Genomic DNA, 16,617 nt, shown 5'->3' on the forward strand with positions numbered 1-16,617 from the left:
TAATTTTTTCTATATATTTTTAGTTGTCCAGCTGATTTCTTTCTATTTTTAGTAGCGACAGGGTCTCGCTCTTGCTCAGGCTGATCTCGAACTCCTGAGCTCAAAGGATCCACCCGCCTCAGCCTCCCAGAGTGCTAGGATTACAGGCATGAGACACTACACCCGGCCTAAATTAGGAGTTTTAAAAAGCATTCTTTTCATGCTTCTGCCTATTTTTAATGAAATATATTTCTTATAGGAAATATTTCTTACTAAACTTGGGAATTTTATTTTAACATGAGTGTGTTCTTTTAACCCCAAAGCTAAGCAAATTAATTATTGGCGGACTATAAGAAAAGCTTTCTTGATCCTCAAAGGAAAACAATATAATCCTCTAAATTTATTACTAATTTCGCAGAGAGGTTTGTTTCTAAAAACAGTATTTAGCTTTTTTATTTTTTGAAATTATTGCTAAGGTATCATTTATTCTCACAGAAGAATGCCCAATGTACTAAGGCTAAATTCACATGAATCAAATAAACTGCTCTGTCAATGAACAAATAGCTGTTCATATGGTCAGCAACTACTCGGACTGGTATAGACACAGTGCTGTTCAATACAAATTTCTGTGATGATAGTAATGTTCTATAGCTGCATTAATATGGAAGTTACTGGTCACATGTGGCTACTGAGCACCTAAAATAAAGGAACTACATTTTAAAATTTGAATTTATATTTAAATTACCACACATGAATAGTGCTACCATACTGCACAGCACAAGTTAAGGGTCTTTTACCATTTCCTACATTAAAAATAATGTCCTTTGTGGTCTGTCTTCAAAAGTCTAGTGGATGGTAAAATTCCTTTGTCTTCTCTGTTCGATAATAAATAGAAATGGGGCCAGGCATGGTGGCTCATACCTGTAATCTCAGCACTTTGGGAGGCCAACGAAGGAGGATCAACTGAGGCCAGCAGTTTGAGACAAGGCTGGGCAACACAGCAAGATCCTGTCTCTCCAAAAAATTTAAAAATTAGCCAGGCACGGTCACACATGCCTGTAATCTTAGCTACTCTGGATGATGAGGCAGGAGGATTGCTTGAGCCCAGAAGTTTGAAGCTGCAGTGAGCTATGTTTGCACCACTGTGCTTTAATCTGGGCAACAGAGTGAGAATCTGTCCCTAAAAAAAAAAAAAAAAAATTTAAATACAAATGACATTATAAAACAGTTTTCTGGCATTAAGTCTCATTTTAAAATTTTTATTTTAATTTTCTAAGATGCAATTCTAGATAACTTGAAAAGGATGACCAATAATGGCTAAAATCTAAAGATATTATTCCTGGCCTACTTTAAGTCAAACCACTTCATGTATAAGTACAATAATATGTTTCAAGATGGCTCAGAAACTACAAATGTCAATTTTTATTTTCAGTAAGTTAAAAAGGACAAACTCAGAAATACAAAGAGATAAATTCTTACTTAAGTTTTATGGAGTTTTAATGAGTGATTTTACTTTAAAACCCCAAATGGTTTCAGTTTATTTCCAAATAGGTTGCTACGGTTTGAGTTCGTCCCCTCTAAAACTCATACTGAAATTTAATTGCCATTGTAATAGTATTAAGAAGTGGAACCTTTAAGAGGTGATTAGGCCATGAGGGCTCCACCCTCATAGGTGGGACTGGTTATAAAAGGATGAGTTCAGCCCCTCTTGCTCTCTCACCCTCTTGCCTTCACTCTTGCCATGTGATGACATATCAAGAAAGCCCTCGCCCTAAGCTGGCATCTTGATATTGGCCATCCCAGCCTCCAGAACTATGAGCCAATATATTTCTGTTCATTATAAATTATCCAGTCTTGGCTGGGTGCAGTGGCTCATGCCTGTAATCCCAGAACTTTGGGAGGCCGAAGTGGAAGGGTCACTTGAGGTTAGGAGTTCAAGACCAGCTTGGGCAACAACAACAAATTAGCTGGGCGCGGTGGTGCTGCAGTGGTGTGTCTGTAGTCCCAGGGAGGCAGAGGCATAAGGATCGCTTGAGCCCAGGAGTTTGAGGTTGCAGTGAGCGATGATCACACCACTGCACCCCAGCCTGGGTGAAAGAGAGATCCCGTCTCAAAGGAAAAAAAGAAAAGAGCCTCGTATATTATCCAGTCTCAGGTATTCTGTTATAGCAGTACAAAACAGACTAAGACACAGTTTTATGCTTTTTACATTCTAAATGGCACAATAACAATTTTTACTTATTTTAAAGATCAGGTATTACAACTGAAAGATAAGACTTAGAATAGTTCTTTTAGCATAATAGATATTGTACATACGTTACCTTCAGATTGAAAATCTTTTAGTGATACTGTGAGAGGTTTGTCTTTTCCCTGATGATTCTTTCTTTTATCTTTTTTATTCATAACTTTTGACTGAGTTGAAGCATTTTCAGCATTTTCATATTCCTAAAAAGAATTACCAACAATAGTTAAGTTCAGTTTACAAACTGTAAAATCAATTCACCAATAAGTAACATGTTTCTTAAGGTTTTATTTTTCAAAGATAAAAGGCAAATAAAAAATCAAAAGTTAGGCTAGCGCAATTATATAAAAGGATACCTGTTTGTTATATACTCAATTGCTTGCATCTTAAACATTAAAATAAAAACGAAAAATTATACCTTGGTGTATAACCCCCTCCTCCTTGCCACCTTCTTCTTCCTTTCAAGAAAAAGTCAATTTCCTTTCTTATCCCACTGAAATCTGGCTTCTGCTATTCTCTGACACTAAAAATTAAGGTCAACTTCTTATTTACCAAATCCAAAAGACATTATTTTTTCAAGCATATCTTGATTTTCCTAATACATTTCTGACTACTCCTGAGTTTCCTTTGCTGGCTTCTTCTCTCAATCTTATTCTTAAAAATGTAACTTCTGTTCATCATTATCCCATTCTTAACCTATTCTTAAGCTTCATGCACATTATTCTTCAGTCTCAAAGTTTAAAGTACAGAAAATTCAACTGAAATGTTCAATATGCATCTCCACACTCAATGTGTTATATCTTTCTATCCCACCACCCTGCCTTCCCCACTTAATCCTCTACCTTGAGATGCCACCGCCATCTACACAACTGTCTAAGCCAGAAACCTCAGAGTATCCTTGCCTACTCCCTACACACTTTAATCCAAATTAATTACTAGATCTTATTGAATTTACCTCCTAAATATCTCTTAATTCTATTCTCTTTGTACATTCTGTCATTCCCCCTATCTTCTTTTGCTTGGACACTGCACCAGTCTCAAATTTTAGCTCCTCAATTCATCTTCTACACTGCTTCAGCATGAGTTTATAAAATGAAAACCCAAAATCAGTCTAAAAGTTAAAAATATTCAATAGATTTTTGCCAACAGATATATGAGACCCAATCTCCTTGGGCTAGTACATAAGGTTCTTTATATCCTATCCTCTGGCCATATGTCCAGTAGTTTTAGGTCTCTAAAATGCAGTTTTTCAAATATGCTATAATCTTTCACACATACACGTATACCTGCCACTCCTTCCCTGATAACGCCTACTTTCCTCTTGTCTACCATGTGAACTTCTAATACATCTAATAAGACTCTTCTTTAAGAATTCTTTCCTAAAACACATCCCCACAAAAAGCACTGAAAAGTCTCCTATTTTTCTGAATTCCCACTGTACTAAGAATGTATATTTCTCAATAATATCACTATAATTATATATGTATTTCCCTCCTCTAAATTCAAGGGCTGGGACCATGACCTTATCTTTGTATTGTGTGCCTAGCACATTTTGTCCAATCAATAAATATTCAGTGAATAAATGATAGAAGAGAATAGAAAATGCCATCTCAAACTTTAGTTATTATAAAGGTCCTTAGGCTAAAGTAATTATACTTGTTTTATTTGAATACTGACTTAAAACTCAATGACTACATCAATGTAATCCATGTCAAACAAAAGAAGTTCCTCCACTCTCTTAGCATCACTACTGTCTGATAAAACCAATGCTTTTGGGTAATCAGGCCTATGACGGTGTCAAGAAAACTGGCTAGGAGTATATTTTATCAACATCATTTACTCTATTCCTCCTACCAGGATACAGCTAATCCTCTAGCTTTACACACAGATCTAACAACAATGACTATTGTATGATAACATTCTATTTGATAAATTTTATCTCCTCATTAAAGAGGACAGGAGAAACTTTTTAGTATAATATGAAAGCCCATTTAAATGATTAAATTACAGCTGCATCCATTTTTGTAATTGCCTGCTTTGTGTCTAAATGGACATGTAACAAATGATGACAGTCTTTCTTGATTATCTGGGATAACAGGAATAGGTATATGGAAATAAAACCAACATACACAGTAGACAATGTCCACTTTACTGGCAACTTTTATCCTTTTCCCTTGAACTACAGAACTATAAATAAGTAGCAAAATCATCTGCTGTGAATTTTCATTCCTCTCTTCCTTTCATCTTGGATGAAGGCACTAATATAAAATGGCATGGTCAAAAAGCCTTAAACATGACCAGAGGCTATTTATGATCAATCACTGAGTAATCACAAGTTGAATAAATTTTATGCACCAAAAAAGAATCCCAATAAATGTTAAAAACTAAAATGTTAAATGATATGAAGATAATCAATGCTCAATTTAAATACAGAAACTAGAAACCAACACTACATTTTACTTAAATGTTCTTACAGTCACAAGCTATAGAATGCATTTCAAAACACAACCTAATATCAAAACTCAGTGATAAATGCTGAGTTTATGAGGCCAAAATATCAGAAAGGCTTTGTGTTTACTTTACTTACTTATAGTGTATCTCTGGCATAGGGTCTCTTAATGAATGCTCATGCACTGTGGTACCCATGCTAAATTTTTAAATCTACTTACTTTCTATGTTCATTTAAAATTAAAATAAATAATCTTTTGTGAATTTCATTCCCTCTCTTTCCTTCATCTTGGGTGGAGAAACTCCTTAACTAAACATTCCAACTCACCAGACAAAGCTTAGTCCACATGTTTCTGTTGTCTCTCAAAACTTGAGAAGAAATCCCATATGAAAACTTCTTGAAAATACTTTGTTACAATGATACATTTTTAGGACAAACCTTAAAAAAGAACTTGTATGTAAAGTTCATGAAGATTAGTCCTAACGTTTGACCCCTTAAACTTCTAAAATATCTAAATAAATAAATGTGTTAATACCTTTTTGTGCTCTTCATATTCTAATTTACTTAGCAATAATGCCTTCTCAAGATCTGCTTCAAACATTTCAGACGTCAGCTAAAAAAAAAAAAAGTTTCACAATAAACAGATGATAACATTATACCACACTAGCAAAATAACCATGACACATGGCAATATATAGAGGGAAAAAATACAAACATGTTAAAAAATATGGGTTCTTTAAAGTTATCTAATCATGTCAAACCAGGGAAGTCTGTATTTTATAGAAGATACCAAAGTATGAATTTCCAATTTGAGATTTCTATTTCCCCCTTCATTATTAATTATCTGTTATACATGATATAACCCTACTTTTTAGTTTTTAAAATCTCACAAATAAATAGACAAATATATTAGATGTCAAAGACGCTATCCACTTTAGGATACTGAAAATTATAATAGTGATTATTACTCAAAAATATAAGAATACTGAAAAATAACTCAATAGGTATTATTAAACATAACATACCATTTCCTGAATATAGAAAAATCCATCAGTAAAGAACCTTTAAATAAGGTAACCAAATGTCCTGGTATGCTGGGTGTTACAGAATATTTACAGCACATCATTTTACTCTAAAAATGATAAACTATATGGTTGCCTTACCTTTAAGTCATCTAATAATTTATTAATAAAATGGTTCTTTAATTTGTGATCTATAGCCATCGGTTCCTCTTTCCACCACTCCATCTTACCTTTACTTCTTACAAGCTAACTTCCACCACCCTCCAATTGAATTACTCTCTGTAAGACTTTCTTTTCCTAATTGCCAGACAGAAGTGCTGCAGTAGTTGCATGGGACTTTGGGTTGTCTACTACTGGGGATAAGGCGAGTGTATTTGCAGCTGTATGTAAGACAGATGCAACATGATAGGAATAAATATCCTGGATTTGTACACATGTATGTGTCTATGTGTACTGGATAACAAAGTATAAATTTAGTAGACCTCTCTTGTTTTTGTCAGTCTGGAATCCCTTTCTTTATTCCTTTGAATAACTACACTTCATTCCAACATCCTAGGATTCCAGTAGGACAGCCAATCACATAATCCTGCATATTACCCACCACCATACTTCAAAATTCTTTAGTTTCCATCTTTCCCAAGATCTTACTGTTTAGTTTTTAATTCAAGTTTGTGAATCACTAAGTACCCTTCCAACAAATTATTTTTTGCCTATGTTAGTCAGAACTGTTTTGCTTAATGATTAAAAAGTTTGAACTAAAACAGAAACTAACCCCAAAAACAGTCAGTGATCTGTTTCCAAAGGATATCTTAAAAACTAGAAAAAAAAAATGTTAATACTGGACGCCATGAACTAAACCTTCATTCCTAACCAATGTCATCCCTTTGAAGGCTTCTCGTCTAATGCTATCCTGAGACAATAAAAAGGGAGGGAAAAGATTTATACAGAAAACATTAACTCAGAAAAATACAATTAGAATTTATGTGGTAAATATGGGTATATAGGACTACAAAATTTGATTAAGCCCAGAGTAAACTGTACATCATTTTTCCATGGAATAACTGAAAAGAATTAATTCAATCTTCACAGAAGGAAAAAATAACACATCAACCTTTTAGACTTATTATATACACTTATATAAATGGGTATTCAAAGATAACAGTCATAAGGTAAAAAAAAAAAAAAAAGAACTGGATTTATGTTAGTGTTACAAAAAAAGGAAGTTTACATCAATTTCTCCACCTAGATTCAAAGCAAACTGAGTACAAAATATTTCACTATAATTAAGGGATAGTGGTCATCCTAACATAGAAAAAGTAACACTGCGTTTATTCCAAATAAAGCTGGTTCAATTTGCTACTAAACTTTTAATCCTTATTGCTGAGATTTAATTATGGAAAAAGCATTTAAGATTTTTCTAGTATGTCACATATTCTGATATCCCAAAAATAAGTTAGTGGGCATGAGACTAGGTTAGAGAGTTGGGAATCTTGAAAGATATCATTATTATTTTCCATATTAACTCACAGAATTTAAACATTAAGGTTAGCTGATTCTAATAGCATGACAAAAATTTAATGCAACAGAACTTTTAAAGTGAAAAATATGGCTCTCTCAGTATTTGATTATAACTGTAGCAGTTTAAAGATTAAATTTACCTTTTAATCATTAACACAAACTAGTATAAAAGAAAATGCAAGTAGACAAAAATAACTTAAAGTTTTTGAAAACTAGAACAAATCAAAAATGTCACTACATGATAAACTGGCCAATAATTGAGAATCTTCTATGGGCTGTGCCCTGTCTGTGGGGCTTTAAAGAAGCAGCATAAATTTGGCTTTTGCCCTCTCAAAGAATTTTACTCCAGTTGGGACATAACACTAACACATGTGAATTACAAGTAATAGAATAAGACATTAAAAGAGCTACAAAAGGTGAGAAAAAAAGATCAACAAATGTAATTCAGAGAAGCATACAGGAAAAAAATGAATTTAAGTTTGTACTTAAAGGACAGATACAATTTGGATAGGTAGAAAGAGAAATGAAGAATTACAGAAGAAAGAGCCACATGAACAACGTTATGATATTAATAATAAATATATTATGGGACATTAAGGAAAGCCAATCCTGACAAAAAGTGAATTTTAAATAACACAAGAGGAAGATGTTAAAAAAAACAGGCTTTGGGTGACTGCAGAGATGGATAATTTAAATTCCTATTCCCCCATGCTAGCTGTGACTTTGGACAAGTTATATAACTTCTGTGAATCTCAGAATATATAAAAAGGAAATGGAATATCAACTTTACAAGGTCGTTTTAAGGATTTAAAATTGTAATACATGTGAAGTGCCTGCCTAGCACAAGAGCAGTACCAAGTAAATTCGAATTCCCCTCCCCTGTGCTAGAAAATAGTAGAAGATAGGATTACTTTAGGTAGGGTAGAGTTAGGTTCCAGACACTCCCCAAAAATTAGAGATTTAAGGTAGATAATAACAGAGGAATGCTGATAAAATAATTTTTAAGACATAAACTGGAATATTATAAGAATGAGAACCTAGAATCAATGACTAAACCACCATAATCTCAGACAGCATATAGACACCTGGACCGAAAAGTAGCAGTACTGAAAATAAAGAAGAGACTGAACAAGTTTTGGAACACTAACTGAATAATGAAGTATGAAAGACAAATTAATCAAAGATAAATTTTTGACCCTAGCTAACAGAAAGAATGGGAGCTCAAGACTAACACATCAAGAAAGAGAAAGAAAATATGACTGAAATTTCTCTAAACATATCTTAATTCTCCACAATAAGACTGCTATAAATATAGTGATCAATCTAATTAATCAGTACACAGGTAAAACTAGAATATGAGAGAGAGAGAGCGAGAGATAGATAGCGTCTACAAGACAGGCCCCAGGCAATAAAATGTAAATAAAATCCTAATTTTTTTTAAAAATACCTTATATTTAGGGTTGCAAATTGAAAGTTCTGTGTCATTTTCTTTGTATTTATGGGAAGAGGAAGAAAGGAAGAAAAAGAGGAAACAGTAGGCACTAAAATGCCTACAGAATTGAAAAAGATACTTACATGTGACCAAGATGAAGTACTTCAGATCCCCTTCCTGTTGGCCTCCTTCATTGCCTCCTACTCCCCATCTAGTAGTAAAACATTTTTTTTTTCTATTTAAACCTATAGCTCAATGGTTTATGATCAGTTAAAGAGTATGAAGAACCAATGAAAACCTGAGGACAGTAAATATTTTGGTACTAATATTTTTAAAAATTAATTTGTAAGTCTAAGTACCATAACAATTTTACCCATTTAAATCCAAACAAAACAAATTCCAAATGAAGAATTACCCTTCACTTCTCATAGGCAACATGGGAACACAATGATTATAAAACACAGAACGTCATTCCAAACATCTGATACTTGAAGCCAACTGATTAGCCATAATAGCAGTAGTGTATTATGGTCCTCTAACTCAGTGATTTTCAAAGTGTAGACCACATATCTTTTACTAATTTGGAAGGCAGAATTATTTTCCCAGAAATCTTATAATAGTTTTAATGCATATTATGATTATAAAGGTTGTCACTGTTCTACAAAAACTACATATATTGTTCATGCTAATTATTACGTTCAGTTCTTCTCAACTAATGTATTTTTAAGTCCTTTGGGTGCTATTTACATTTATTAAGTCTGCATTTTTATCATATATTTTGCTATATCCCAAGTAATAAAAATGGTTCAATGATTCACTAAAGGATTAAAAGTAGTAATGAAAGTAGAACAGAAAATAATACAATGTATAAAAACACCATAAAATTTAAAATTAACAGGACTCCAATAAAGTGAATATAGAATATATTAATAAACCTGTATATGTGTAGGACAAAAGTGATGCCACATAAGCAGCAGAAAAGGAAAATTATAAACAGAAAATAAAGACAATGAATTTTTATTTAAAATTTTCATTTATTAAGTCATCAATCTATTTGCTCCTAGCCACCTGCCATGAAACCTGGTTGTACTAGAGGCCTGAAGACATCACAATTTTTGTTTCACTTTCAAACAAAGCCCAGTGACCTGCATGAGTCTTTCCAGAACAAGTACCAAAGTAATGCTTTCCAGTACAAAAGTGATGAATTTTGTTGCTAAAGAGCCAAAAACCCGGAGAACTTATTTGAATATGTACTCCTTAATAGGAAACCAGTACAAGTCAAACTATTGCCAAGGGATTTATATATCAGCCACAAAGTTAATAACAAATATCACACTCACAAACAAAAGAAACCAGAACAAGCTATTGGCAAAACACTTTTACCAAATGAACTAGAGGATACCACGTGAGAGAGCAATTGCTATCGTACACATGCTAACAGACATCTTTCACTTTAGAGTTGGAAAAAAACGGTGATATGTGGAATCTGAATCAATATAATAAGAGGAAGAAATACACAATAAAATTTGGTCTATTTATCACCACAAACTCATGAGAAGAGATGCTCCTATTCAGTTATTTTTGAGCCATGAGGTAGTCTTTTCAAAAAGGTATACTAGAACTAACAATATCAGTGCATCATGAATAAAACAGATTATCCCTGAATAACATCTACACAAGAGATTTAATCACAGGCAACAGCTGTTAGTGAACAATATGTCTCCTGATCTTGATTCAGTATTAAAAGAAAGAGCAAAAATTATGAATACAATCATGTCAAAACCTTGGCCTATACATCTTTTAAAAACAGCTTTACTGAGATATGATACGACAGCCTTGCTAATATAACAGAGAGAAAAAACAAACAGAGAAAAATAAACTACCTAACAGAAGAAAAAAAAGAAAATTCAGCACATAATTGCCCCTTTGAAGGGAATGATCACAGAACAGCTCCTTGTTTGATTAACCACCTGTGGCTCAACTCACTGTCTTTAAGATTAACCACCTGTGGCCTGTAAATGCTTGTCTTCATAGCACTTAAAAAGAACTGAGCAGATAGAAAGAGTGTGATGCTTCCCCAGTTCCCACCAGACCACATTCCAAGGACCCTGCTAAGCCAGCCTCACACAGAAGAGAAAAAACAAGGAAAAACAGATGCTGCCATTTCACAGCTGTTTTTTGCTATCAGCTGGCAGCAATCACTTTTTTCCCCCTTTACCCCGAATAAAAATCCCAAACCCCTTATCCTCCCTGCCAGCACTTCTCCTTTCTTTCTCTTGTACTGAGTCCTTCCCCCACCTTTGGAAAGTTAAAATAAACTCTCTTTCTTTAAAACTATTCTAATCTTTGTGTTGAGAATTCTTTCTCAACCCACATTATGAGCTCCCACCCTAACAAGATACATATCACATATCAATTTTTTTTTTTTTTTTTGAGATAGAGTCTCGCTCTGTCCCCTAGGCTAGAGTGCAGTGGTGTCATCATAGCTCACTGCAATCTCAAAGTCCTGGGCTCAAGCAATCCTCCTGCCTCAACCTCCTAGGTAGCTGGGACTACAAGCACATGCTACTGTGCCCTGCTAGTTTTCTCTATTTCTAGTAGAGACGGGGTCTTGCTCTTGCTGGTCTAGAACTCCTGGGCTCAAATGATTCTCCTGCCTCAGCCTCCCAGAGTGCTAGAATTACAGGCATCAGCCACCGTGCCCAGCCCACATATCATTTTTTTTAATTCCACAACACATTAAAACTAACGCATTTCAAATGTGAAACATATATATCTTTTGATATATATATCCATGCAAAGAAATGGGTATAGAATATAAGACTACTCTTCCACAGTGAAGTATGCTGGGATATATAAAAGTTTATGAAACGAAAAATGAGACAAAAACATTTCTTTAAACACACTAATAATGTAAGGAAGTTCTTTGCTACAATTTCTAGTAGCTTTGGCAGCATATCTCAGCAAAATACACAGCATCTCGAAGAGCCTGAATCAATCTTTTCAGGGTCAATATATAACAATTTTTAATGTTAAAGAAAAGATTAGAATTAAGATCAAACTATGGTTCAAACAATTTGTCCCAATTGGTCTTTGTCTTTTAATGGCTAAGTCCAACTATTAATATGTATATTTATTCATAGAACAAAGTGTGTATTTTTTTATACCTTATTTCGCTTTCCTTTCCATCTTTTGTTATATGGACCAATTCTTTGGGTTTTTTCTTCAAGTGATTTAAACTTCATAGAATGTAAGTGCTATGTATAAGTGGTTCTCTTTAAATTTTAAAAATCATACTGGGAACCATGTATTTTGTTATCAATACAAAAAATTTGAAATATCTATTGATTCCTTGACCTACTTTTTTCCTATTTTTTTGTATTCATAAACAGGGGTTTCATTTCAGACAAATTCTTTAAATAGGCTATGTTATTTTTAATAACCACATTTACAACCACAGCTTAGAGTTAATTCTTTTATTGAATTAGATTAAACACTCACCACTGGTGCTTTCCACTTGTTGAGCTCTTTATTTAGATTAACTTAATTGGCAGGAGCACAACTCATAAAAATTACAGAAAGGGTAATGGCGGTACACTTTCTCAGCTACTGTATGTCTGAGAGTGTATTTTTTGTACATTCACACAAATGACATCTTGGCTAGAGGTAGAATTCTTGGTCCTAACATTTCGGTTCTGGCATTAAATAAAATAGCCTTATTTATCATCCTCTGTAGGCAACCTGTCTTCTTCTATGCATACATTTATAGCATTATTTCTTTATTCCTAATTCTTAAAATTAAAAACTAATTTTTAAAAGACTTAAAGCTCATTTCAGTTCTTTCAACCTTAGATTCAAGTGTTAAGCCTAGGGAAATTTTTATCAACATAATCTTTAAAAACTTTTTTTTATTGACACAATAATTGTACATATTTACGAGATACACAGTGATACCGTAATACATATAATGTACAGTGATCAGATCAGGGTAATTAGCATAACCATTACCTCAAACATTTATCATTTCTTCGTGTTGGGAACATTTGATTATCTCCTTCTAGCTACTTGAAATTATATATTAGGTCATTAAATATGAAATGTCCAATTTTGAATCAAAAGTGTAGTTTATTATATCTCAAACAAGAAGCAGTACAATTAAACAAAGTATGTGCCTAAACTATTGACACAGTTTTGCCATCTTAACAGTAACTTGCTTATGCCTGCAGTGAAGAAGCCTGGACAGTGAGTGTCAATGAAATCATGAAAGGCGTTTTCCACAGCTTGTTGAGAATTGAATATTTTTCCTTGCAAGAAGTGGTCCAACGCCTGGAAGAAGTGGTAGTCAATTGGTGCAAGGTGTAGCGAAAAGAATGGATGACAGAGAGTTTCCAAGTCCAGTTTCTGTAGTTTGAGTAGTGTTGTTTTTTTGCAACATGCGGTCTTGCAAGAGGATTGGCCTGTCTCTATTGACCAATCTTGGCTGCTTAATTGCAAGCATCCTCATCATTCCATCCAATTGGCTGCAGTAGACTTCTGCTGTAATCAAGTGACCAGGTGAATCAAGTGACCAGGTAATCGTGAAGCTGCAGTGGACCACCAAACAGACACCATTAGCTTTTTTTGATGAATATTCAGTTTTGGACTGTTTCAGCACTTCATCTTTATCCAACCACTGTGCCGAACACTTGTGATTGTCAAAAAGAACCCATTTTTCATCACATATAACAATATGGTATAGAAATGGTTTACCTTTATGTTGTGACAGCAAAGAAAGGCAAGCTTTGAGATGATTTCTTTTCTGATGCTCGTTTAATTCATGTGGTACCCATCTATCTTGCTTCTTTACCTTGCCCATTTGTTTCAAATGGTCCAATATTGTTGGAATAGTAATGTCAAACCTTGCTGCTAATTCATGCATGGGTTGAGATGGATTCACTCCCACTACAGCTTTCAGCTCATCATTACCCACCTTGGTCTCAGGTCACCCACATGGCACATTTTCATTTTCAAGAGTAAAATCACCAGAACGGAACTTCTCAAACCATCGACATACTGTTCATTAGCCACATACTCCCCAAACACTTCATTGATATTTCGAGCTGTCTGTGTTGCATTGGTTCCACAATGGAACTCATATTCAAAAATAACACGAATTTTTGACCTATTCATGGTTGCACAAAAATCCATCGAAAAAAAATCTGAAAGACAATCACAAGCCAAACCATGCATTTGAAAGAATGGGGATGTACCTTCAGAATAAAAAAAAAACAAAAAAACAAACAAGAAGTGTCAAAGTGAAATGTCAGAGATAGCAACTGTCAAACTTAGTACTTGAGGAAATTAGACATTCCATACTTAATAACCTAATATTATCATTAACTATAGTCATCCTACATTGCTATAGAATAGCAGTCCCCAACCTTTTTGGCACAAAGGACCAGTTTCGGAAAATTTTTCCATGGACTGGGGCACAGGGATGGTTTCAGGATGATTCAAACAAATTACATTTATTGTGCACTTTATTTCTATTATTATTACCCTGTAATATACAATGAAATAATTATATAATTCGCCATAATACAGAATCAGTGGGAGCCCTGAGCTTTTTTTCCTGCAACCAGATGGTCCCATCTGGGGGTGATGAGAGACAGTGACACCTGAAGTGTGTTCATTACATCCATTATACTCTGTAATCTTGTTTTAGTTGCTGTCACTGCAGAAAACTCTGCTTCACAAAGATAGGATGTTGGAAATAGAAGCAGGCTTTTTAGTACTTTTGTGGCAATCTCAGGATATTCTGCCTTGACTTTAATCCAGAAAATACAGAGATCTAAAGTTGTCTTAAACATACTTGAAGGCCACCACCATTTGTGATCTCAAGGAGTTGATCATCTTCTAGCACGGACAAAGTTGATTCATCTGGCTTATTCAAAAATGGGTTGAGGATCCATTCCTTTCCAGTTTGGGGGTCTTTTGTGGCTGGGAAGTAATGCTCAAACTCTTTTGAAAGCTGAGATAGGTGATCATGCACCAGTTGAGAGAAAGAAGGCCCTGGCTCAGTCTCTTTCAAAATTTCTGCCAATGTTTGAAACATGTCAAAAATCCCAATGTTCACTCATCACCCCCATAATTCCAGTTTGGCTTTGAGTGCAGTCATTCTATCTGCTGACATGAACACAGTTGTCATTCTCCCCTGAAGTGACAGATTGAGTTAGTTGAGCAGGCTGAATGTGTCACACAAATAAGCAAGTTTTGCAGCCCATTCTGTGTCACTGAAATGTGTTGCCAATGGTGGCTGTCTTTCTAATAGAAATCTCTGGAGTGGCTCTCGTAACTCAAAAACTCTGGCCAGTGATCTACCTTTAGAAAGCCATTTCACTTCTGTGTACAAGAGAAGACATGTGTGCTTTGCGTCCATCTCCTCACAGAGCTGTGCAAACAGACTTAAGGGTATGTACTTTAATGTGGTTGATAATTTTAATCACATCCTGCAAACTGTTGTTTAATTCAGGTGACATCTTTTGGCTATGCAGTATTTCTCTATAAATGACACAGTGTGGAGACTCACCTTCAGAAGCAACTTCTTTGACCCAAGTAGTAAAACCAGAAAGCTGTCCAGTCATGGCAGCCACTCCATCTGTGCATATACTGACACAAAATGACCAATTCAGTTTTCTTGATATGTAATCATTCAAAGACTTGAGTAGTTCTGCAACTGTGGTGTTGGTTGGCAACAAAAGTACATAACACATCCTCCTGAAAAATGTATCATGCAAAAACAAGCATTGTTGCCTTGTCAACATTGGTAAACTCGTCAACCTGGATTACGTACCATGGTGACTCATTAATCCTCTCTAACAATTGTGCCTCAATATCCTCTATTTCATCAATTCATCTAGTTACGGTGCTAGACGAAGGAGGAATGAACATGTGCCACCTCCTGAACTGCAGCCTCTAATAAAAGTTCATGGCAAATGTCCTTAGCAGCAGGCAGGATCAACTCTTCACCAATAGTAAAAGGCTTCTTAGCTTTAGCAGTGCAGTTAGCCACTAAAAATGATGCTCTCAGTGCAGACACATTTGATGAAGTGGTGGCCTTCAATAATTGCTTCTGTTCTTTGTGTTCCCGTTTTTTTCTTTTGAAAAACTCCAAAGGCTTGTCTTTTAATGCAGGGTGCTTGATCTCCATGTGGTGAAGCAGTTTTTAAGGTTTCGTGGCTTTGTTGGTTAGCTGGTCGCCACACATTATACAAAGTGGGCTTGGAGAATGTGAATCACCTGTTGCAATGAACCCATAATTTAAGGAGGACTTGGTATTTTCTTCTAAATGCAACTTTCATTTTGTTGGCAGTCTTAGAGTCTCCTGCTGTTTCATCACTGGGTCTTTCCAACTTTTCAAAGAAGCTCTACAGTAATGTTTGTTTTTTACTCATTTTTGCTAGGGTTAGCTTGTAGGCTTACCAAAACTATGACTGAAACAGTGCACAGTGTGAGAAAGAGGCATGGATGGAAGTGGTAAATAAAATAATGGGCAGGCCATGCGCGGACTAAAATAAGTGTTGGATTCTGACTTAAAGCCTGCCACCAGATGCAGCTTAATTGTCACTTGCCACTCACTGATAGGGTTTTGATATGAGTCTGCAAGCAATTGATTTATTATGGTCTCTGTGCAGTCAAACTTCTCTACTAATGATAATCTGTTATTTGCAGCCGGTCCCCAGCACTAGCATCACCACCTCATTTCCACCTCAGATCATTAGGCATTAGATCCTCATAAGAAGCGTGCAACCTAGATCCCTCGCATATGCAGGTTACGGTAGGGTTTGCGGGCCTATAAGAATCTAATGCCGCTGCTGATCTGACAGGAGGCGGAGCTTACGCAGTGATGTGAGTGATAGGGAGCAGCTGTAAATACAGATGAAGTGCTTGCTAGCTTACCGGGTGCTCACCTCCTGCTGTGCAGCCCAGTTCCTAA

The 16,617-nt window shown here is 35.1% G+C and overlaps 1 protein-coding gene across 1 annotated transcript in view; it reads right to left on the bottom strand.

The window, feature by feature from the left end:
• GKAP1 (G kinase anchoring protein 1) overlaps positions 1-16,617 on the bottom strand; it is a 69,584-nt gene that overhangs the window by 32,815 nt on the left and 20,152 nt on the right. The window contains exons 5-6 of the mRNA XM_012640019.1: positions 5,206-5,283; positions 2,292-2,424 (exon numbers count right to left, since the gene is read on the bottom strand). Of these exons, the coding sequence (XP_012495473.1) occupies positions 2,292-2,424; positions 5,206-5,283 (211 nt within the window). The remainder of the gene's footprint in view (positions 1-2,291; positions 2,425-5,205; positions 5,284-16,617) is intronic.

Source organism: Propithecus coquereli, unplaced genomic scaffold (assembly GCF_000956105.1).
Source record: "Propithecus coquereli isolate 6110/MARCELLA unplaced genomic scaffold, Pcoq_1.0 Scaffold147, whole genome shotgun sequence".
In the NCBI taxonomy this organism is placed as follows: Eukaryota; Metazoa; Chordata; class Mammalia; order Primates; family Indriidae; genus Propithecus; species Propithecus coquereli.